Consider the following 24,949-nt stretch of genomic DNA (forward strand, 5'->3'; position numbering starts at 1 on the left):
GCTTAATTGTGTTTTGAGACTGTTTTATTCCCCACCATGCAAATAAGTGATTTAAAAACAGCAATGTTGAATAATTATGACATAGCAGTATTATTAGAACATCTTATAACTCAAATATATTACATTATATATTGACAATATCACTTTTAATATGCCAGTGAACTGTTATATATACAATTTTTTATTTTATCCTGGATCTTCAGAAAAGCTTGTATTTGTAAAGTACTGCAGTCTCTAGGGGGTTGATTAATTTTGATTGAAACTGTATAATATTATAACAAATTAAAAAGGGGTAGCTCAGAAAAGCTCAAGCACACACTGCCCATTTGACTGATATATCTGTATGGTGTGGTTTAAATTGAACACAAAGCAGATTTGTAGTAGCTTCACTGCAACTACAACCCGTCTAAACTGGCAGCAGCATTCTGAACCATTGATCCATGTTATAGGATCTCTCAACCAAGACACCTTCTGTCCTTGAAAATTTGACTTAACATTGTTATCAAACAGAGACTACAAATACAACAAAGCAAATCAACATCAACACTTTCAGGCAAAAACACACTCAATTTTTTTTTTTATCATAAGTTGTGTTACTCGTCATCAGTAACAGTAACATTAGTAATCCTCATCTTAAATAATTTATAACTGACATCATTTATAACTGTAAAGCCTTATATATGTAATAAAAAACATGAAAAAATTTATACTGTATGGGTTTTTGTCCTATTATATTTGATACACCAGGCGTTTCTGAATCATCTAGTGCGATATAGGTGAATATAGAGCTTAAGTTCATATAAAATATCATCAGCCAATTTTTCATATAAACTATCAATCAGGTCACTTAATATCCAGCGATATCGTCGACTTGATTGCACTGATACTATTTAAACTGAACTGAGCTGGAAGATTACATCAATGAATGTTTACTATTGTAATTTTGCATTATTGACACTATTTTCCTTTTTAACACTGTAAAGTTGCTTTGACACAATCTGTATTGTTAAAGTTCTATATAAATAAAGGTGACTTGAGATTTCCCCTGTGGTACAAAAAATGCTCTTCTAAAATAATAAAGTAGCACATGTCTGCAATGATGTGAAATTACTGAATCATCTCCCTTCTACAGACCACCCTGCATCTGATCACTAAGAAATTAACATTAATACATATAAGCACCAGGAACAAAATCAATCATTTATCTTTTTTTTTTTTTTGTTTTTTTTTTAAGAAGAAGAAGAAGAAGAAGAAGAAGAAGAAGAAGAAGAAGAAGAAGAAGAAGAAAATCTATGGTAAGATAAGGCACAATTAACCCTCTTTATGCAAACTGACAGAAAACTGCACATGCATCAAAACACACCAACATAAGGAGTGCTGTGACTACAGTATGAAAAAGAGTAACTCATCAAGATCTCTGACAATAACAGCAAGAATGAGATTCTGCAGCACTGCTTCTGAACATCTCTCTTCAACCTTCAAAGTATTTCAAAGCAGAACACCGGGGGATTTGATACACGCTCATACACTGCTGTCTTAGCTGCTTAACCTAAAAATAGCATCCATTTGGGCACAAGGACAGCCTCTAATATCATGTCATTGAAATAAATCTGAAAACATTGTCCCATTATGGACACCATTGCTCTGTTCCATAACCTACTGCAGTCACACTCACATTTAATTTAGTAAATCTGGCCCAGTGTGTTCTAAAAAATCATCGCAAAATATCAAACATGTTTGATATCCTCTGACCGGATGGAATCAAAGTCTGAGTCTTTACCCATCATAGGATTTTCTGTGAAGTCTGTCAGCTCAGACTGAACAAAATCTGCAAACTCACTCAGTCAGGGCAAAAGTCTTGGCAAAAATCATGTAGTGTATTCCAGCCTTTGAATGCATGCCTTGGGAATGAGACGCAGATGTAACCATCTCATTATGTTTTGGAATGGAGCCTATATGAACTTTCTAAAGAGATTCCCTGCAGTTATTCATAAAGATGTATAAAAGAGCATTAAATAATTGATGTCCACTAAGCACCATTGCTTTTGTTTTATTAGAATGTAAAGGTGTTGTATCATCAGTTCAAAATGGAGTCTGGAAAGAGGGTGATGTATACTCAATGATGTGGCAATTAGGACGGAAAAGCAAAAAATATCTTCTGCATTAATCCCGGTACTGTATTTATTTATCTGTGCTCTCTTTAAGGTGGCTGTTTAAGTGATGCATCTACTACAACCATTAAAAGAGAGAACAACAAAACAACTACTGCATATTAAATCTAAAAATAAACCAAAGGCCATGAATGGACAAAATGCAAAATGATCTTCCCAAGATAGGAAATTTGAAGATCTGTCTCCAGCAGGTGGAATTCAGAATGTAGCTTGAAGTAGACTGAATCTATTTTGCTACACAAAGCAAAGCATTCTATTTTTGATAAAAGTAAACACACTTTCATATCCAGTCAATGGATGTTACATGTTGGAAGTGTCGCAAAGTGCAGAACCAGTGTAATATCATTTTGCAAAAACAGGCACCCTTTTTTCCAGTGTTTTGGGGTTGCTGTTTTGTCATGGGCCATCCGAGAACTAGAACATCCACACAACCAGCTAAAAGCACTCGAGGCACCTTGTCCCTAGCAATCATTTTAAACAAACAATTCAAATTTAGGTCAAAATGTAGTGTGGGGTACCAATTTTCACTATTAACGAAATGTTAACTACAACGTTTGCCTCAATAAACTCTTAATTTGCTGCATATTAATAGTTAGTAAGTTAGTTGTAAAGTAGTTTAGGTGTGGGGTCAGATTAAAGGTCTAATTGTCATGCAGATTAATGTGTTTGATTTGTGTGTTTGTTTACAGAATGTTCTGCATTATAAAATAGTATTAACTATTGTTTAAATAATAGAGGAAGTGGAATTATTCTTCACATTTATTACATTAGGCAAAATATGGAAAGATTCACATCAGAAGATCAGTAAAATACTGTGGCAATCACATTTTATATCTAAGATATGTGCTAGCCAAACTCTATAATTAACTAAATATTTAAGATAATTATTATGTAATAAGAAATCATGTAAAGACATAAAGATGAAAATTAACAAGCAATTATGGATCCAAAACCATTATAGTGCACTTTGGTATATGCACTCTATATGTGTGTGGCTGAAATGTATGAACTTCTTTGATTATATATATAACCACCCCTGACCATCAGTGCTGAGTTAATCACTGCCAATAACCTCAATAAGAGAATAACTTCAAACTGCCTGGAGCTCATAAAAAAATGATCTAGGAAAAATAGCCAACAGACTGCAGTGCCCTGCTCTCTCAGCACTGTGGCTGCTTAGGCCTCATCTGACTGTTTAATACCCTAATAGCTTTCCTGCCATTATTAAATCCTGAATGCATGGATAAAGATTGTATTTCAGACAGACACTGGCTTCCTGTTTGTCCACTTTATTAGAGGCAACAAGCAGCCCACAGAATCTAAATTCATAACAAGGATTTGATGTACTTGTGCTCTAAAGAAATTATAGTGAGAAATAATGTGACTATGGTTTTTGGTGAACCACATTTAAACCTGAAAGCAGCTTATGGTATGAGTAAAACCTGTTTACCAGGCAAAGCGTTGAAGTGTGGACATGGACCTGATAGTATTTGGATTAAACAGTAGGAATTGGGCAGATAGTGAGCACTTCAAGAGACAGGATACACAAGACACTATAGTGTCTTATGTCTCTTGTTTCTTGAAGTGCCAGCTAGAACAGCTCACTTCATTCTGAAATAGGAAAAGAAACATAACAAAATATACACATTGATTGATTACTCTCATATTGTGTAAAACATGTAATGTATATTCAAGTTCACCACAGGCATGGCTATTCCTATTTCTAAGAGTTTCTAACAGTTGGACTAATGAAAAAAAGTCCAATCCTAAAAACGAGTGTGCTTACTTCATGACATTGAGGCATCAGCGTGACTTACTTTCATTTTCCCCCTGATAACTTGGTCATTTTTGCTCATTAGTCAGTGTAACAGATATGCAGGTCATCGATTCATGGGTTCAATTCAAGCCACAAATGAAACCCTGTTTGTACTAAACGCCTGGCCTGGTGCCAGCCTGGCTGGACTTAAATTATTTTACGATACCCATGCGAGCCTCAAAGGAAACCTGAAACCCCCCCCCCAAATTCCTTAACACACACACACACAAAGAAACTTTCTCAAAGTTACTTTTTTTTTTGTAAGTCCTTATTAATATGTATTTTGAATGTTTGTGTATTGCATAAAAATGGTTAATCCTGGGTAAATGGTTAAAGTGCTGACTTATAAGTGGAAATGCGTGATTTAATCCTTATACTTTCTCAAAGAGTCATGTTTCTGCAACCCCCACTCCTGACCAGGTCGTAAAGCTTTATGACCCCTGGGCAACAGAACAGGAAATCTAAGCCTTAGGAAAGAATGGTCAAATGTAGTCTAAATGTGTATATATAGTATTGTTTCCTTTTTGTACATTAGATGTTTCCCATATAAATTGGGACTATCTGCAATTTATTATCGTGTGTAAATCTTTAAATGTTTAATTCTACATTTGAATGTAACTTCGTGTTTCTATCAGTTATATATATATATATATATATATATATATATATATATATATATATATATATATTGTTTGGTGTTTTTCAAATCGTCATGCTTTGACAGACCCACTTATCTAAAGTAAAGTAATGAAAAATGTATTATTCTGGAATTACGAACGTGCTAGAATATCCCTGATGAAATCGGACAAGTCCTAAATCATTAGGGTGGGTTGTTCCCAGAGACAAAGGAACTTTCCCGCCGCTTCAGATCGCGGATGTTCATTGGGTGGTTCACGCGAAAAGAGGCGTGAACATCTCAATCTATAAGAGTCGACCGAACAAGGTCCGCCTTCCTCTTCTTCCTCTTCCCCGTTCTCGGATACGCTGCTCTCCAACGTTGTTTCCGCGCGGCCATAGGCCGCGCTCACACCGCAAACCCCCTCAGCACAGGGGCTGAGAGAAAAAGCCATTTTAATGGCTCCTTTAGAAGCTTTCGTTTCGTTCTTTTCTTTTCTTTACTAAGTTTATTCAACTATTCGCCTCTCCACGCAAGGAAGACGAATTCTGGAACAATGTTTGTTGAACCTTTCAAATACCGCGCGAGGACAGAACAAAGGACCACGTGCTCCACGCTCACGCCAAGCGCAGCGTGCATGCGCGTCACATGGCCTCCGTTTCATGGCAAATGGCTGTTTCAACGGGAACAGCGCGTAAAGCTCACAAGCTCGACGCCGATCTCACGCCACTCACATGGGACACCTTTTGCAAGTATCACTTTCTCTATGGAGATTTAAATGCTGCTTTAAAGTGTTGTTATGATCTGATTTGTTGTTGGCTTCTAAAAGTTACTGACTATGATTTTCATACCTGAGCTCCTTATGTGATCCCATTCTATTTTCTCTCTCTCTCTCTCTCTTTCTCTCTCTTTTATTTGGATTCGTTATGTATTGTATAAAGTTTATTGTCTGTATTTTCGTGCGCATATTTACTCTGTGTGATTTGTAGTTTGATGTATTACTAGTTGAATTATTAAAAACCCATATATAAAATGATTGGCTTGGACTCCACCCCACTCTCATTACGAGTCACTGAAATGTTTTGGTCTTTAGCTACAAGCTTTAAATTTAGGAACTAAATTTATCATAATGATAGGATAATGTTTTCATGGCCAGAGAATATTTTTCCTTGAATTATAAAAAGTGATATCTCTATTGAAAACTGATAGGTCAATCTGGCTTGCTGGACAATCCACTGTTTGATTTGCAGTAATTTACAGTAAGAGATATCACAACAACTGATATGAAGAATGGAATATTGACATATTAATGAGTAAATTACAGTGCCCTGTGATTAGTATTGGTATTGGCAATTGAGCTATTTTTCATAATCAATAAAATTAAATGTAACTGTCATCTGAGATATATATTGATCAAATTCTTGATTAATTATTCAAATTCCCTATATATCATTTGAGTTAATTACTATGTAAAACTCATTGTTGTTACATTTTTGGTGGAGGATGCGGGCATTTCAAACTTCGTTTTGTGAGCAATCAATCTGTGTATATGGTTTTTAATAATTTCTGCACGTGCGCTATGAAATTATGTAACGTTACTGGTGAGATAAGTCGCAAGACGCGAACTCACTCAACTGACTGAGGCAAAAAGCTGGTCAGTCAGCGCTAGGTATTTGTAGAAACTTAACAGTATAGTCACTGTTATTTTTAATGAAAGTAAACTGCAGTATAATGTTAAAAGTATCCTGTTAAGAAAGACCAAAATCTTTTTACAGTGAGAACATTTTAATATGAATAATTAAAAGATAAAGAAATCTTTTATTAGTTGCAACATGTAAATCTGAACATGAGCGATGTTCCTCTGATTCAGTTAAAAAGGCCTTATTAAATATCGTTATTGAATTCATGGTAAACCACAATAATATTCAAAAATAAAACGATAAAAACTCCTGGTCTAAGATTGGCTTAGCTACCCGATTTTTAAACCTAAAACATTTAAATCATAAGTGCTATTTTGATAAATGTTTATTGGAGTCAACAGTTGGAAAATTCCTGTTTTTGTCACATTTGTGTTTTGGAAGTGAACGGATCCTTCCTTCATCCTATGTGAATATATAGCACCTCAGAAATTAAAACTTTCTGTTTGTTACTTGTGATTTTTGATGCAGAAAATCAGCCTGACAAACGATCAGATAATTTCTAAGTCATATTGAAATTGTAATTCCTCTATCTAAACACCAGGAGGAACGCGTGGGTTAGAAATTTCAGGGTACGCCCTGCTTTTTGATTCCAGCTTGCATGAGTGCAAAGCTGCCATCCTGTGGCCATTTCAGATAATGCGCTCTAATTGCTAATCTTTCCCCTTGATGTATTTGAATTAGATGTCTAAATTCTCGATAAATATTTGCATTTACAGCTTTGCTCGTGCGAATATTATTACAGGGAAACAAAAGAATGTTCCCTGCCTTTGACTGTTTACATTTACTTTGAGTTTGTTTCAAACATGATTTGAATTAAAATGTAATTGTTAATAGTGGAAATCTAGATGTTTCAGGTCAACTACGGTTTGACCCACTTAGAAGGTAAGCCATCTAGTGGCAGTCTCCTGTTAAATCGACTAACAGACCTCTGTCTTTTCCATTCTGTTTGAATTGCATGTCCACTTTTACCCTCTTTGATTAATCTCACACTGTTTGATTAATTTCACGATCATTAATGATAACTTACAAGCTATCAATGGTTATTATAGGATATTATTCAGATTTTCCTTTTTAATTCATACATGCTTATTTTAAATTTTGACTTAAACCAGTTTTGAATTTTTAATTTGAATTAAGTTTTCTGCTCAGCAGGTTAAAGACAGAGAAGCAGTACTTCCCCCCCCCCCCCTTGTGGTGAAAACCAGCTACTCCTTCTCCCTTGTTTCATTCCTGTCTTTTAATTTGATGTTTATTATTTTTCTTCTCTCTTTTGACTTAGGTTATTTTGATAATTACCATTATTATCATAATTCCTTTGCTTTGTTTATTATTATTAGGTAAAGCTGTTACCTCTCCTCTCTACATATATACTTACTCAATTGATGTTAAACAAACCAAACCTTAATTAACTTTAAGTTTCCTTTGTTCATCCTTTGTGTATTTGATTGTAGAATTCCCTCGGTGATTGGACAGTCATCTCAGGTTTCCAGTGAGCAAGGCTGCCCGACCGGTGTTCCTCTTGTCTCAAGAGACATCAGCAATTTTGGCACTCCAAAGGTTGTGCTAAAAGTCACAAGCCGTTCGAGACGGCGCCACGCCAGAGTAACGGAGGACTGGGGACACTGCGGTTCAGTGTTTGGGGAGCACCGGGGAGGTTGACCAAGCCACTGGTTCCCACCTGAATGACTTCAATTCAACCAGGTGAACCAAAAGTGATAAAACCTATCCACTTATTATAAGCCACAGAATATTAGATATTCCCCCGGATATGTTTTAAGTGTTTAACCCTTTTGCTTCTATAAGCCACACCATATTTCTAGGTTTCCTACCCAGATAGCCCACTCACCTGTTGGCCCTATCTTAAAACCTAGCAGTAGGCTTAGGCCTCCTTATTCCCACTAACACATTGTGTTTCTATTGTTTTCATCTCATTTCAAGTGTTGTGTTTCACTTTGATCTTTTTCTACCCTCTGTTCTGTTGTGATTTGTTTCTTTCATTTCACATAGAGACAGTAACCTGGGAGCCACCAACGAAGTTAAATAGTAGAGCGACCACCAGCAGCCGGTGTCATCACACGACCCGCTAGGCTACTGCCTGTCAAATCTCCATTTCAGGTCCTTCGTTGACCCAAGTTAATTGGCTACTTAACTGTCTGACTGTTTGCATCAGTCAGCCCCAAAATTCTCATAAACGGCACAGCCCGTATGAATATAGCTCGTTAAACGCAGAACGAACTTGCATTGGTCTTTTTGTGTGTGTGTGCTGTGCTTCTCTCGCCGACAGAGAATCAGGATGTTCCAGGCATCCAGTCTAGCAGTCCACGGGGGCCACCTCTCGACATGGTTGAAAGCAGTGACGACCCCCTGCCTGCCCAAGGACGCCAGTAACCTGCAGCACCCAGAGCAACTAGACACCGAGCTAGATGAACTGATGGCATGCGATCCAAACCAAAGCGACTACTACGGAGAACTCGCCAGGATCTTCGGAAGCCTAGTTCACATTCTCGTCACCCAGGCACGGCTCAGTGAACGGAGCAACATCGCGGAGGAGGCCTGGAAGGACCAGGCCCCAACCCAGAGTCATCTTGATCAGCTTCTCCTCGAGACCCAGAACCAGCACAAGAAAGAGGACGACACAGATCCAGAGCTACAGAAAGGAGTTGAAAGATTTCACAATGCCCTGCAAGATCTTCGCCTCGACACAGATCAAAGAGAACAGCTGGAGAGAGAAGCCAGAAAAGACCTCAACAAAAAACTCCAGTAAGGTGACGCTCTCCTAAAAAGAGCAGAAACTGAACTGAAAGAAAGAGACTATAAAACCTGGGCCTGCCAAACACACTTGCAAGCGGCCCGAGCTAAATTCAACAAGCTTACTCTGCAGAGAGACAAGCTCCAAGATGAACTTGACACTGTTCACACAGAACTGAGACAATCTCACAGATTACAGAGTGGCTGGATCGGAGAAACGCACACCACAAAATTTCTCCCGGGCCGCCACTCCAACCCTTTCAGCCAAGAACCCAGAGCTGGAAAAGGAGATGTAAGCTCACTTCTAAGGAAATCACCAGCCAGCTTACAAGAACATCTGTCAACAACGGAGGGAAGAGAACCCTTCCAGAGAACGCATGTCACCAAACCCTGCACTGCTCACAGAGAACTTCACAAGCTAGCCAGAAGCATCTCTACATTCATTCCAGATCCTGCAGGAGGACATGATGTTCATGCTTCTTTACAAGCCATTGACTTTCATTTGCAAACTGTCGCCAACGTGACAGATGTGAACACATTGTACCTGTTAAAAATCATGGCCAGCCGTGATGTGCATTGCTTTCTGGATCGTCAACCAGAGACTGTCAAAGCGTACTACCAGCAACTGCTACAGACTTTGATTCTTGAATTCTCTGATCCAAACTCAGATCATGGGCTCCTTATTGCTATGGACCTCAAACAGGGCCGATTTGAAAACCCACAGACTTTCTGTAGTCAGCTACGAAACACCTACTTCGGAGCATGCAACGAACCAGGTATGGAACAGGATTTCAACTTAAAAACTCTGTTCCTCCTAAACCTACATGCTAGTTGGAGTTTTCATCTCAGAGTCCCAGCGTGTCCCCGTAACAGGACTACACAAGAGTTACGGAACTTAGCCCACAAAGCTTGCACCAAGCAAAAGACTATTTGTGAAAAGACTGTGAAATACCCCAAAGTCTCTGTCTCTGAGCACTGCTTGGAGTTAACCCTAGATGGCGCCCTACAACACCACAGTCACAGACATTTTTACAGAGAGTCAATACCATTCCAAGCCAGCAGAGGGCAACACAGTGCAGCCACGTCTGAGACAGCAGAGATCCTGAGGGTGCTGAAAGATCTTCTTCACATGAATACTCGCAAGGAAGATGAGCCAAGCACCCAGAACACTGCCTGTCATCTACAGACCACAGAGCTAACTGTTACAGCTAACTGAACGAGACAGCACAGGTCCTCACACCAGGTACCACAAACACAAGGTACCAGAAAATGCTGTTTTGACTACCTGCCTTCGCAGCGAGCTACACAAGACCGGTCCTCATCACCCACCGATCGTCCCACCTGCCCTAATGCCAACATTCCTGGGCAGCCCTGTCAAAAAGGGGGTGGGTCAAAAAGGAGTCAACAGGGAAGACCTGATCGACACAGGATTAAACCTGACGGTGATCTCATCTTACCTTTTCAAAAGACTCCAATTTGAAGCTAAGAGACAAGATCGAACTCTTACACCTCAAACTTATGAACTGAATGTACAGGTGTACAGACAGGATGACATCCAGTTTGAACAGGTTGTTTCCATTCACCTGACATTCGTTCCGATGAGTCTAATACATCCCATGTATGTCCCACCAATGAACACTCATACATTGCTCATCGACAAAGACCTGCTAGAACACTTTGACCCTTTTCTGAACTTCAAACAGCTAAAAGACTTTGCTCAAGTGCGAGAACCTCTTTCTCTCCAGCCACACAGGTTGCTAGAGCCAGACTGTCAGGTCGCAGAGGTCACGGGAACTCCCACAGAGCCAGACGGTCAGGTCACAGAGGTCACGGGAACCCCAGCAGCCAGCCATGAGTACAACGCCCTAACAACAGGCCCAAGTTCAAGCCTCTGTACCTTAGTCAACAAACAGGGTACGGTGGTACCAGCTTACACCAAAGGGGTCGCTGTTTGGCTCAACCTGCAAGGTGGTCAAACCTTACACCACACGCTGGGTTTCTTCCAATCCTCACCTGAATGTGTGGAACTCGGACTCACACTTGCAAACAAGCATGTCAAACACCAACACCTGTTCCAGCAATGTGATAACATCACAAAAACACACAATGTGATCGTGTACTGGAAGAAGGTAAAAGGACACTCAAAGTTACCAAGTCTAGACGAGGACTTTAAAGATCACACTGACACCCTTGCCAAAACTGGCACACTAAACAACATTCTGTGGTCACTCCCAACCCACCCACCCACATTCAAGGTTGAAGTGATTACACACAGCACAAGAACTTTACTAGCTAAACTGCCTACCTCAGAATCGCTTACGCAGGCTCCGTTGTCTACACAGACCAACATAGCGGACATGCGGGCTTCTGAAACCTTGATAATGACTTTGTTTTACCACCTCTCAGACCCCTCCATCCACCCTGGCAACCAGTCTACAGTCACTGACAACCAAAGCCCCAGACCACTGCATGATACACAAACCATGCTGCGTGCACAGAACAATATTGTGGGTTGTGCACCGTCTGACATCACAATGCCAGGGCGTGTAATGCCACGGAGCAAAAGGGGGATAAGGCCACTATATTTCCATGACGCAGCATGTGCTGCACCACGCAGCACCAGAGCCACTGACAAAACACTGAAGCAAGCGTCATGCCAGCAGCAAGATGTGGCAAAACATGGGCGAGGGCGAGCTAAACCCAGTCACCGCCCACGAAGCAAAGAGACTGTCCTGTCCAACCAAAGACAGGCCTTGTTTGTTTCTTTCTCCCCTTTCTCTCTCTCTCTCCCTATTATCTGTACCAGGATGCTGCTGTGGTTTGCCGTGCCGTGCTGTCAGCCAAAGAGAGGACAGCTGCCACCGAGAAAACCGCTGAGACTCCTGACTACCGATGACAGGGCACACTACCCCAGCACTGTAACCGAATACAGCTGTACAAGGTTCCGATGGAGAGAGGACTCCCTCACTCACACTGAGGCCGATGTCAAACACCTGTTCAGCCAACATGAGAAAGTGACGGTTACACAAATGGAGTTAGGTGGACACCACCACCGCTCCAAACAGTTCCCGGGAGCTTTGCTTAGAGCCGCTGCTGCTGCCGCCAGAATGTTTAACATTGTTATGTCCAGTGTCAATGCAGCGAACCAGACTGTAAACTCCTTGAAACCACTGTTTACTGTCTTCCAGAAGAACTTTACCCAGACTCAGCTGTTTACAGCATTAACAACAGCCATGCTGTGGGAGGTTAGCTCCTCCAATGACAGCCTAACCACGAGTAAAACCCCACCGTACATGATATCTTTAAGCCTTGTGTTAACTGTGCTGTCTTACGCCATCACCATGCCAGCTGACCTGCTACAAATACACCTGGCCAACTCTCTGGATAGCGCCTTCCTACGGCACGTAAACCCCAAACAGAGAGAAGTGAACGTGCTCCTGAACCAACTCATCAGCGAGTCAAGCCAAGTCTACAGACCTAAAGACATTGTCAGTGTCAGGATGTGGAAGAGCAACACCCACACCAAAACACACATTCCAAATGTGGTGGCCTACCACGAAAGCGACACACAGCTGTACCTGGCCCCAAACATGCACATGTGTACTTTAACCAAAAACATTCATTATCTCTGCCTTAGCAAACCCTTCCTCAGACACATCTCTGAAGGAATCTGCGAGCTGCAACCCTGGGTCAGCGATACGCGCTGCCCTGCTGAAGCCAAGCCTCGTACACAAGTCACAGAAACGCAAGCAGAGATTGTGGGTAACAGATGGCTCGTCAACACTCCTGTGCGCTCAGCTATGCTGACCTACGACCAGCATGACACCGCCACCCGTGCCAACCTGCTGGACCAAGTACTGAAAGGTACCACCCAACACATTGACATTACTCCTGTCGATACAGCCCTCCAAGCACTGTCTCGACAGCCCATTCTGAACCAGTCATCTGCGGTCCTAGCCTGGACTGCTGCCGACACTGCACGGTGCATCTCCACCGTCATTGGTCCCACCCTGACTCTTGGCGTGACCTTCATCCTATACAGGATACTCAACGAGATGCAAACCTCTACAGCCAAACTCACGACAACTGTGGCTGGAGGTCTCCGATGGAATCCCCGGAAAAGGGACGCAAAGTCAAAGACAATACCGAACCTCACCAAGCTGAATCCTCAGCTTCAGGAACCACCTGTCATCATGACCCACCTGCTGCATGACCATCACGATTCACCTGTCATCTGCCCATCCTGATGATTGCCGTCCGATGATGTCCACACAGGGACTTCATCTGACGTAAAGGGGGAGGTGTAACAGATATGCAGGTCATCGATTCATGGGTTCAATTCAAGCCACAAATGAAACCCTGTTTGTACTAAACGCCTGGCCTGGCGCCAGCCTGGCTGGACTTAAATTATTTTACGATACCCATGCGAGCCTCAAAGGAAACCTGAAACCCCCCCCCAAATTCCTTAACACACACACACACAAAGAAACTTTCTCAAAGTTACTTTTTTTTTGTAAGTCCTTATTAATATGTATTTTGAATGTTTGTGTATTGCATAAAAATGGTTAATCCTGGGTAAATGGTTAAAGTGCTGACTTATAAGTGGAAATGCGTGATTTAATCCTTATACTTTCTCAAAGAGTCATGTTTCTGCAACCCCCACTCCTGACCAGGTCGTAAAGCTTTATGACCCCTGGGCAACAGAACAGGAAATCTAAGCCTTAGGAAAGAATGGTCAAATGTAGTCTAAATGTGTATATATAGTATTGTTTCCTTTTTGTACATTAGATGTTTCCCATATAAATTGGGACTATCTGCAATTTATTATCGTGTGTAAATCTTTAAATGTTTAATTCTACATTTGAATGTAACTTCGTGTTTCTATCAGTTATATATATATATATATATATATATATATATATATATATATTGTTTGGTGTTTTTCAAATCGTCATGCTTTGACAGACCCACTTATCTAAAGTAAAGTAATGAAAAATGTATTATTCTGGAATTACGAACGTGCTAGAATATCCCTGATGAAATCGGACAAGTCCTAAATCATTAGGGTGGGTTGTTCCCAGAGACAAAGGAACTTTCCCGCCGCTTCAGATCGCGGATGTTCATTGGGTGGTTCACGCGAAAAGAGGCGTGAACATCTCAATCTATAAGAGTCGACCGAACAAGGTCCGCGCTCACAGCGCAAACCCCCTCAGCACAGGGGCTGAGAGAAAAAGCCATTTTAATGGCTCCTTTAGAAGCTTTCGTTTCGTTCTTTTCTTTTCTTTACTAAGTTTATTCAACTATTCGCCTCTCCACGCAAGGAAGACGAATTCTGGAACAATGTTTGTTGAACCTTTCAAATACCGCGCGAGGACAGAACAAAGGACCACGTGCTCCACGCTCACGCCAAGCGCAGCGTGCATGCGCGTCACATGGCCTCCGTTTCATGGCAAATGGCTGTTTCAACGGGAACAGCGCGTAAAGCTCACAAGCTCGACGCCGATCTCACGCCACTCACATGGGACACCTTTTGCAAGTATCACTTTCTCTATGGAGATTTAAATGCTGCTTTAAAGTGTTGTTATGATCTGATTTGTTGTTGGCTTCTAAAAGTTACTGACTATGATTTTCATACCTGAGCTCCTTATGTGATCCCATTCTATTTTCTCTCTCTCTCTCTCTCTCTCTCTCTTTCTCTCTCTTTTATTTGGATTCGTTATGTATTGTATAAAGTTTATTGTCTGTATTTTCGTGCGCATATTTACTCTGTGTGATTTGTAGTTTGATGTATTACTAGTTGAATTATTAAAAACCCATATATAAAATGATTGGCTTGGACTCCACCCCACTCTCATTACGAGTCACTGAAATGTTTTGGTCTTTAGCTACAAGCTTTAAATTTAGGAACTAAATTTATCATAATGATAGGATAATGTTTTCATGGCCAGAGAATATTTGTCCTTGAATTATAAAAAGTGATATCTCTATTGAAAACTGATAGGTCAATCTGGCTTGCTGGACAATCCACTGTTTGATTTGCAGTAATTTACAGTAAGAGATATCACAACAACTGATATGAAGAATGGAATATTGACATATTAATGAGTAAATTACAGTGCCCTGTGATTAGTATTGGTATTGGCAATTGAGCTATTTTTCATAATCAATAAAATTAAATGTAACTGTCATCTGAGATATATATTAATCAAATTCTTGATTAATTATTCAAATTCCCTATATATCATTTGAGTTAATTACTATGTAAAACTCATTGTTGTTACATCAGGTTTACTTATATTTTTTTGTGTAAATTCACAATATCAACAAAATGTTGTGCTTTTGTAAATTAAAGACAACAAACAGGATGCACTTTCTCGAAACATAGCATATAGGGTCCTTGCCTCAATGACATGAGAAATATATTCATAGAGATATAGATTATTACTATCCCAACTTAATCCAAGCAGCTGAGTCCTCAGCCATCTTCAAGAATCTGCTAAAAACACATCTCTTCCATCTTTATTTGACCCTCTAACTCTACCCTCTCTATTGTAATTCTATTATTTAAAAAAAAAATCCTTTTCAGACATGCACTTATACTTATTTACTCTATTAAAACAACAACACTAGCTTATCTAATATTTTTTGTATTCTATCTATTTGTTTCATTTTAATTTATTATACAATTAACAAACGCAAGAAAAGCCTCTAACATTTATTTTTGCATTACACACTATTTTCCTAATTAATGCTGTACAGTTGCTTTGACACAATCTGTATCGTTAAAAGAGCTATATAATTAAAGGTGATTTGACTTAACATTAGCTTGCTCTATTCTTTTCTTCTATTATATCTGTTTTCTTTTTATTATATAATAATAAAAAAATGCTATGTGTACTGCTTTAAGCTAACTGAGACTTGTTATAACAGGACGCCCAAAGCACACAGGCAATATTTGTCACCATTCTGCCCACAAAGCTATCGCATCTGCACAGGTGCTCAATAGGTAGAAAGTATGAAGAGTGGACACCTGCACCCCTGCAGGTAAATTATAAAACTGTGTGTTCACCTCTGAGCGCAGGCAGGAGTGAGTGGTCCTTCTTGTTGTCGCATTTGTTGCACTCACTGAAGTACAGCAGCAGGAAGACGTCCACTAGCACCCAGACCAGAGAGGTGGTCAGCACCACCTTACAGTATATAAAGCGTCTCATGGGCCCCTGCTGGCGTCAGGACCCCACAAATGGACAGTTGAGAGGGACACAGGAGATGGGGCAGGGGGCGATGTGACAGGACATACACTGAGACGTCATCCCACTGAATGATAAGAAACACATAAATATTAGTTGGATACTTCTTTGCAGAACTCAAACTACACATAGCCAGATATAGCCAGATATACTATTCATTTAGTCTTTAGAAAAGATTCATATCCAAATATTATAATGAGTTAAAGACTAAGTCTGATCTAACAGGCAGGTCTGATGTAAACCCTGATTCTCTGTTCAGAGTCATTTATCTAGTCATAAAATGTGGATGCTTTAAAACCATTCTCATACAAATAATTTTCATCTATAGAGTTTGCACGTAGTATATAAATGCAAATACTTGAAAGTGAAATTTCACACGTTGTGTTCAGAATTCAAAAAGCACTGCATGTTGTTTGCAATATGCACTCTAATTTCTCTCTGGTGAATTATTACAGGGATCAAGATTTGGCTGGTTGGCTGGTTAACCTGCTGAAAGATGCTGTAAATACTATATGCTCAGTAGCTCACCTGGTACAGCATAGACCTTTTAGCGGCACTTATGGGACATTTCATTTCCGAACTGCTGGTATACATTCAACAACTAACAGTTAAATGTTGATAGATTTTACATTCCTTTTTTTTTTTTTTTTTAAATAAAACAGAATGTTACTTTAGCTTCACGACATTTCTCTTTGAAAGCATTGTGAAATGTGAGAGAAGCAATGTAATATTATAATGACAACAAGCTTGTATTTCCAATGAGTCGAAGAATGCACATTTTTAAATGTTTAAAAATACACTATGTCTGCCAGTGTAGTTTCACAAGATACAAGCTACCCGTCATAGGACTAAGCAAACATTGATATGTTTTTTTATAACTCGCAATTGCGAGTTTATGTCCCACAATTCCGAAAAAAAAAAGAAAAGTCAGAATTGTGAGTTTGTATCATGCAATTATGAGAAAAAAAGTCGTAATTATATATTATATATGTTTTATTCAGTGCTGGAAATTGGCTTCCATAGATAGCAATTGTAAAATTGCACACATTGAATTGGACATTCTTATTAAACCATGTGTGTGAATTTCATGCAGTAAATTGGTTCGACTTAAAACAGTAAATATCTATAAACTTTGCTTGAACTCCACATTAGACTTGCACAGCACACAACTAAATATATGGAAGAGTTCATTACATTTGATTATTACCTCAGGTAGCTTAGCTGTAAAGTTGCAAACCCTTTGTTATAAAGAACAGAGATGCAGCATTTAATTTCACTACATTACACTTCTTAAAAAAATGCTGAACACTAGAAACTAAACTATTTTGAAGACAACTCAGCAACTATTAAAAATAGTTATTAAAAATATATACTATTAATATATATATATATATATATATATATATATATATATATATATATATATATATATATATATATATATATATATATATATGGGACATGACACAAAAAGTTCACTCCTGTTATACTGTACGAATTGCTTCTCTTGTTCTCTCTGTTCCTCCCTCCCCCTTCTCTAGGCTCTATCCTGCAGTCTGGAAACAATGCACTCACTCCAGACTGTCTGTCCTTATCCTCCAGGGACAGCACACAGTGAACACAAACTCCAGAATCCATTCTATATATTCTCAAAAGCACCAGCAAAAGCTATCAAACAAACACAGACATGTATAGAACAAATGGTTTCATAGGACTAAGAAAAGTTTATGAAAATTATTAAATTAATAGTTCATCTTCAAAATACAGTATGGACACCATCTGTGATGTGCTGTTGATTACCAGTTTTTTTTTTTTTTTTTTTTTAATAAACAACAACCACGTTTGCTGTACACTTTATTTAAAGTCTACTGAAAAAGAAATTCCAGATGGTTAAAACAGAAATGTGCAGCTTGTTAAAGCTTACATAAATTATTTAGTGTTGCAGAAAGGTCCTGTGGCAGTACTTTTGAAATAATGTGTTAAAATGTTTTAACATCTATCCTGTCCAATGACGTTCCCCACAGACTTCCAGTTTTAGTCCATTATTGTACACATGAACTTTGCTTGATTGACTGTGGTGATAAAACAGCATGTCCCAAACGCTGTGAGCTCATGTTGAACTAGAAATATCTTCAAAAGGTAACACTCAGGTAACATTAGGTTTGATTTGTTAAAATTAGTAAACTATATTAGAATCACATTTTCTTTGACAAGTTTAAAAATTAATAAAAGAATAAGTGTGAAATTGAATGCTCTGAAATATTCCAGGCTCCTTTGCGTTTAAATGTCCGCCCTGACTGATTTATTTTATAGATTCGATTAACCAGCAGACTTTTGTAAAGTTTAAAAACTCAGCCCTTCAGACTGGGGTGTACAGTTACGTCTAAGCTATTATTATTATTAGTCTCCAGAAATTCAAAACCCAAGGAAAGCATTGATTGGGTCGTAATTAAGAGGCTTTCACTAAACATTGGGCCTGTGCAAAATATGTTATCCACAGTGTTGTAGCAAATGAGACCATGTTCATTTGGAGCCGTAATTATTTGACAGACTTTACTAGTAACAAAGTGACTAGTTTAGCTATGCATTATTTTAAGTCATTGTCTCAATGGCATATAAGCAGAACTCACACAGAACAAGTAGCCTTAATTATGCAATTGAATAAATGTACACATGCAAATATAAGACAGTGAGATCATCATGCAGGGATGTGATCAGATGACACACACCTATTAAGATTCACACATTTACATTTAGTCATTTAGAAGATGCTTTTATCCGAACTGTCAAAAGAGGACAATGGAAGCACTCAAAATCAACAAGAGAGGAATGAAATGCAAGTGATATAAAAAGTCTAATTTAGCTTAATGCAGTACATGTAGTATATATATATATATATATATATATATATGATTACATAAAAGAATAGAGCAAGCTAGTGTGAAGTCAAGTCACCTTTATGTACATAGCATTTTTAACAATACAAATTGTTTCAAAGCAACTGTACATTAATTAGGAAAATAGTGTGTCAATAATGCAAAAATAAGTGTTAGAGGCTTTTCTTGCTTTTGTTAATTGAATAAATGTAATGCAATATATATAATAAATAAAAAGAAAACAGATAGAATAGAAAATTAATAGAGCAAGCTGTTGTTAGAGGCCTTTTTTGCTTTCTTCTTTTTTTGTTAATTGTATAATAAATATAAAAAAATAGATAGAATAGTAAAAGATTAGAGCTAAGTCAAGCTATAGTATTTTTTATTTTTTTTTAAGAATATAATTAGAATAGAGAGTGATAGGGTTAGAGGCTCAAATCAAGATGGCATAGAAACACAACACTGATGAGATCAGGTGCCTATAAGGAAACATCTGAAAATTATTTGATTATTTTTTTCTCTGAATAAATGATAGCTAGGAAAGTTATACAAATTATATGTTTCTGAACAAACATTCAAAAAAATAAATACATGAATAACTAAATAAATAAAAATCAATCTAATTTACAAAAAGTCCACACTTAACAAAGCAACAAAAAATACTGTTGCTAGTTGCTTTGTTAAACATCAATGTTCACAATGTTCGAAAAGGTTTTGATTTTCGTTTAACTACGAACGGCAACTTTTGTCTAACATCCAATTATCCTGAATTAACGTCTATTTTTAGAATAGCGACAGCATTGTATTTGTCACGTGCTAAATATCAACTCTCATCACTTCTCAGTCACAAAAATTCGAAATTGGTTAAAATTTCAATTCTGCTATTGTGATAAATGCGGATTTGTAAATTGAACAAGCTCCAAAAGCGCAAATTTAAATGTTAAGCCGTAATTAATGAATGAATGAAAACCTGCATTAGTTGTTTATTTTTTTAAGCTTGTCTTTAGTTTCTGGTCGTGCAGGACAGATGCGCTCATTGCTTAAGGAAGTGTTTAACATGTAAGGCAATGACACTTACTTACTGAATGAAGGCTGAGTGACACCTTGAGCCCCTGATGACCAGCCAAAAACGTGTTGCGTTTTTTTCCTCTTATTATACCATTTCATGCATATCTCTTGTTATGGATGTGAACACCGAACAACGGCATAGTACCGTTTTAAAAAAATAAATGAATAAACAAATAGAAATAATAGGCCGGATTTATTTAGCCCAAAAAATCTCGAGCTGTCCCTTTCAGCATTTTCTCTGTGATAAAAGATGCTGCATGCATTCAGCTCACTGCATCACTGAGCAGATGTCATCCCCGGAGTCAGACGCGAAAGCTTGAGCCAGGTCTCGGGTTATGTCTTCATCTGAATAAACATTTGTCTGCTCTCACGAAGGGTCTCATGTGATGTCGGTATCGTTCCGTTGGGGCTATTTGGGATGTAGGATGACTGGAGACAAGAGGCGTGTCCATCTGAAGACACCAATGCGCAAGTGTGCTGAGGACATCTGGTAAATGTAGGCTATTTCTTATGGCAGCTCACTCGCTGAGGAAAAGACAATGAATGCAGTTCTAATGCATGTCGTTATTATTGCCAATCATTAATAATAATAATAATAATAATAATAATAATAATAATAATAATAAGGCATTAAGATTTCGAATAATTAGTTATAATAGTTATATTTTTCTGCTACAAAATTAATGGTGTCCTTCATCGATTATATATATATATATATATATATATATATATATATATATATATATATATATATATATATATATATGGGTGCTCTTTGTATTCAATTAGAACTTCCCATGTATTATTTACAAAACTAATTCGTATGATACATATTAAATTATTGCATCACTCTTTCACATCCTTTTTTTGGTTGAGGGCATGCTAAATGTTTTAACAATACATTTTAATCAAATATCGTTTATATTTTAGCCTACTAATTATGAAAGTAATTGCACAAATAACTGGTAAAACATAATTGATAATTGTAATTCGCCATATATGGTGTGTTTTTGTTGTTCATAGTAAAATTTAGAGGTACAGCAGCGACACCTGCTGTATGCAAGATAAATTAAACGTTACTATATAAAAAATAACCAACTTCACCTATTCTGGCTGTTCAGCATTTTCCATTTTCTATAGTGTTTTGGTCGGAAACTGATAAAGTATATATATATATATATATATATATATATATATATATATAGTGTCTTGTGTAAATTTGTTTTGAAAAAAACATCTGAAAGACGATAAAAAAAGAAGAAAAAAAAATGATTCCTATTGATTTATTGTTTGTTAGGAAAAGACAATATTTGTCCGAGATACAACTATTTGAAAATCTTGAATTTGAGGGTGCAAAAAAAAAACAAATCTTAATACTGAGAAAATCACATTTGAAGTTGTCCAAATTAAGTTCTTAGCAGTGCATATTACTAATCAAAAATGAAGTTATATTTATGGTAGGAAATTTACCAAATAACTTCATGGAACATGATCTTTACTTAATATCATAATGATTTTTGGCATAAAAGAAAAATCTATTGTTTTGACACATACAAATGTATTTTTGGCTGTTACTACAAATAAACCCCAGCGACTTCATATTTCATATTTTAATTCATACGTTTTCTTCCCTTTATAGCTTTTGATTTCTCCTCCCATGCCAGTTTATGGTCCAATTGTGTACAAAGTATTTTTGCACTTTTATATATTTGGACAATGGTAATGCAGAAATTATAAAATATGGACCATATGGACCAAATTTAAGAGGTAATTTGTTCAAATATATATATATATATATATATATATATATATATATATATATATATATATATATAAATTACTGCGTCCATTGTGTGATTATTTTGCTATCTGATTACACTGTTTAACTCCTGACCACACTCTGTCTACCTGAAGTATTTGCCTGATGAATACATAAATACAGTAATGCCCTGTTGGCACTTCTTTAAAATCACCCTGTTTAATTTATGAAGACTGGCCAGCAGATTGAGACCGTGTCATGTTAGTGGTGTCCTGATATTAGAGAGGAAAAGAAGAGAAGAACTCATAGGTTTGACAACAATAATTTAAAATATAAAAAATGGCACTGCTTAGTCCTAGAGTAGAAGGGCATACATTTTGTAAGCATATTTCATAAATTAATTGTATTCTGAATCATAGTATACATTTTTTTTAATGTGATATTTGAAAAAGAACTCTGATCAAAATTAGAGAATTATATACCATAATTGATGATGATAATAATAATAATAATAATAATAATAATAATAATAATAATAATAATTATTATTATTATTATTATTATTATTATTATTATTATCAATTAAAAGTGTACTTCATGAAACGTTTTAACCTTTAAAAATTTTTTTAGTTTCAAATCACTGTTTAGGTGTGAAATTTGCAGCCTGATTTCAGGTGAGCACATTAACAGCATCTAATATGTATTTTTTTAATGATCTTGGCTCAGTTCGTTGGCTGATGGCAGAAGATGTATGACCTGAGTTCATGACAGGGAGCTCTTGGGCCAAAGCGGGTTAAGAAGTGACAGAAACTACTTTTGCTGAAGCCGCTAGAGCTGCTGTGTCAGGGCTATAATCATAACCACAAGCATCTTGAATGCAAAGATCACATACATAGCTAGTAGTTATTATTCATTGGTGGACTGTAATACTAGAAGTTTTGCTATAGGTGGCGCCATAAGGCATGAACTTGTGAGTGAGGGGAATAGTAGTCGCCTCCCTTTTAAACCGAGCAGGTGTGATGATGAGCAGAAGAGCTCTGTGTAGTTACAGTGAATCAGAGCAGAAGCGCGTCATGGGACGCCAGTGCGCTAAAACAGAGACGCTGGATCGCTGCGACTCACTTTTTACGCAATTTTTTCATGTGTTCAGACTTCCAGTTCGGATCTGCCTGAATCTTTTGACTTTTCAAAGTATTCTTTAGACGGTCTTCTGAACAGCAGACATGAATGCTACATTTAACCAAATGGACAGCGGAATCTTTTCCAACCGGACTGAGGAGATCCTCCTGTGCTGTAACTTGTCGTCGGTGGTGACGGATAACGGCTTCACGGCGACCGCCCCGGATGAGAGGAGTCTCTTCATCATGAGAATAGTTCAGATAGCGGTGATGTGCGTCCTCTCCCTCACCGTAGTCTTCGGGATCTTTTTCCTTGGCTGTAACTTGCTGATCAAGTCAGAAGGGATGATCAACTTTTTGGTAACAGACCGGAGACCTTCCAAAGAGGTAGAGGCGGTCATCGTGGGCGCGTACTAGAGACATGATGAGGATTATTCCTGCCATCAAATGAAGTTTGTGTGCCTCCTGATGGACATGTTTTTCGATGACCTCTTTACAAACAAGACACAGTATTCCTATTTGGCCCGCTGAAAACTTTTATTTGGGAAATCAACGGAATGCGTTCTCACATTCTGTGTGCGCACACGATCAAACGCTTCTTTCATGAGACGAACCACCCAGATTTAAAATCAGATAAAGACATGGAGTCTTACATTTGTCATTGAAAATATTTATATGTGCAAACACTGGAGTTGTTGCACATATTGACTGTTTTGTAATGGTTACGGATGTCCTGTCTGTAAAGCACAATGTAAGCATTAATTAGTTGTTGTTTAGCGAGGTCAAAGCGTAATGTTTAATAAAATGTTTCATATTTATATGAATTATTATTATTATTTTCTCTTTTATTTGTTTTTATTATTGGATGCACTCCTTTTCAGGGGCATTTTGTGGAGATGTATTTACAGATAAAATGAGCTTGAATGTACTGGAAAATTAATGTCATTTTAAGGGTCAGAACAAGTGTAACTTTAAGGTAAAACATCACATATTCACCTTGATTTAAAACAAGTGTCATTGAATATAGTTTGCTAATGTGTTACAGTACATTTGAATTTTATTCTGACATCCAGGCTAATGCATGTCGACATGAATTTAATGTCTCACATATCAAGTATTGCTGCGGCAAAGGGGACTTTTTCAAATAAAGCCTGTATAAAATGTGTATTGTCACTATTATTTAACTATAACATCATGCTGACTGATATAACAGAAATTGGTGCTGAACATAGGTGATCATTTATTTCAAGTTTGTGGATTGTTTGTTTGAATGCACAATTAAGCAGTGCAGTAGTGCATTTTATGAGCAGGTAAAATGGGCTTTCTGTTGCTCCGGTTTGGATAATTAAATGGAATTCATTAGTGGTTTGAGTCCAAAGGTAAACTAAATAAATTAAGTTAACTCTTGCCTAATCAAACAGAAACACAGCCCATCCTGTTTCAGTTTATCTATCAATAATGATGATGTTTCTGTTTTAATGTGTAAGCATAGACCTGTAATTTGTCATTATGTTAATATCACCAAATTAGACCAAATTAGTATGCACAAATGGGTAAATATCTTCTAAATGTGTTCACCAGGGCTGACATTGGGCTGTTGATGAAAAAGCCCTGCCACTTTTAAGACACATATATTTATAAGAGTCTGTGAGAGGTGAGAGCTTGTTAACTTCACAATGAATAATTCTGCAGCAGTACTGAGCCAGGCACTATGCATTGACATCAACTTTAACAGAGAGAACCGGCCTGTTTGTACATCATGATTTTGCACTTCCCGTGAGAGATATGTAAATTTTCAGATTGTCAATTTGTCTAGTGTCAGAATTTTTG

At 37.6% G+C, this 24,949-nt stretch overlaps 2 protein-coding genes across 3 annotated transcripts in view; one reads left to right on the forward strand and one right to left on the reverse strand.

Moving 5' to 3' along the window:
- LOC113053503 (polypeptide N-acetylgalactosaminyltransferase 13-like) overlaps positions 1–20,654 on the reverse strand; it is a 109,681-nt gene extending 89,027 nt beyond the window's left edge. Inside the window, exons 1-2 of one of the 2 annotated variants that reach the window (XM_026218594.1) lie at positions 20,257–20,654; positions 16,121–16,365 (exon numbers count right to left, since the gene is read on the reverse strand). In XM_026218594.1, the coding sequence (XP_026074379.1) occupies positions 16,121–16,262 (142 nt within the window). In that variant the 5' untranslated portion in view covers positions 16,263–16,365; positions 20,257–20,654. Of the gene's footprint in view, positions 1–16,120; positions 16,366–20,252 lie in introns of both variants that reach the window. The other variant, XM_026218593.1, reaches the window with a different exon arrangement.
- Positions 20,655–23,057: 2,403 nt separating this feature from the next.
- On the forward strand, positions 23,058–24,275 carry LOC113053777 (protein reprimo A). The gene has a single exon (XM_026219043.1). It carries the CDS (start codon positions 23,225–23,227, stop codon positions 23,534–23,536), a length of 312 nt encoding a protein of 103 aa, XP_026074828.1. The 5' UTR covers positions 23,058–23,224; the 3' UTR covers positions 23,537–24,275.
- Positions 24,276–24,949: the final 674 nt, after the last annotated feature.

The sequence above is a fragment of the Carassius auratus genome, chromosome 34 (genome assembly GCF_003368295.1).
Source record: "Carassius auratus strain Wakin chromosome 34, ASM336829v1, whole genome shotgun sequence".
Classification (NCBI taxonomy): domain Eukaryota; kingdom Metazoa; phylum Chordata; class Actinopteri; order Cypriniformes; family Cyprinidae; genus Carassius; species Carassius auratus.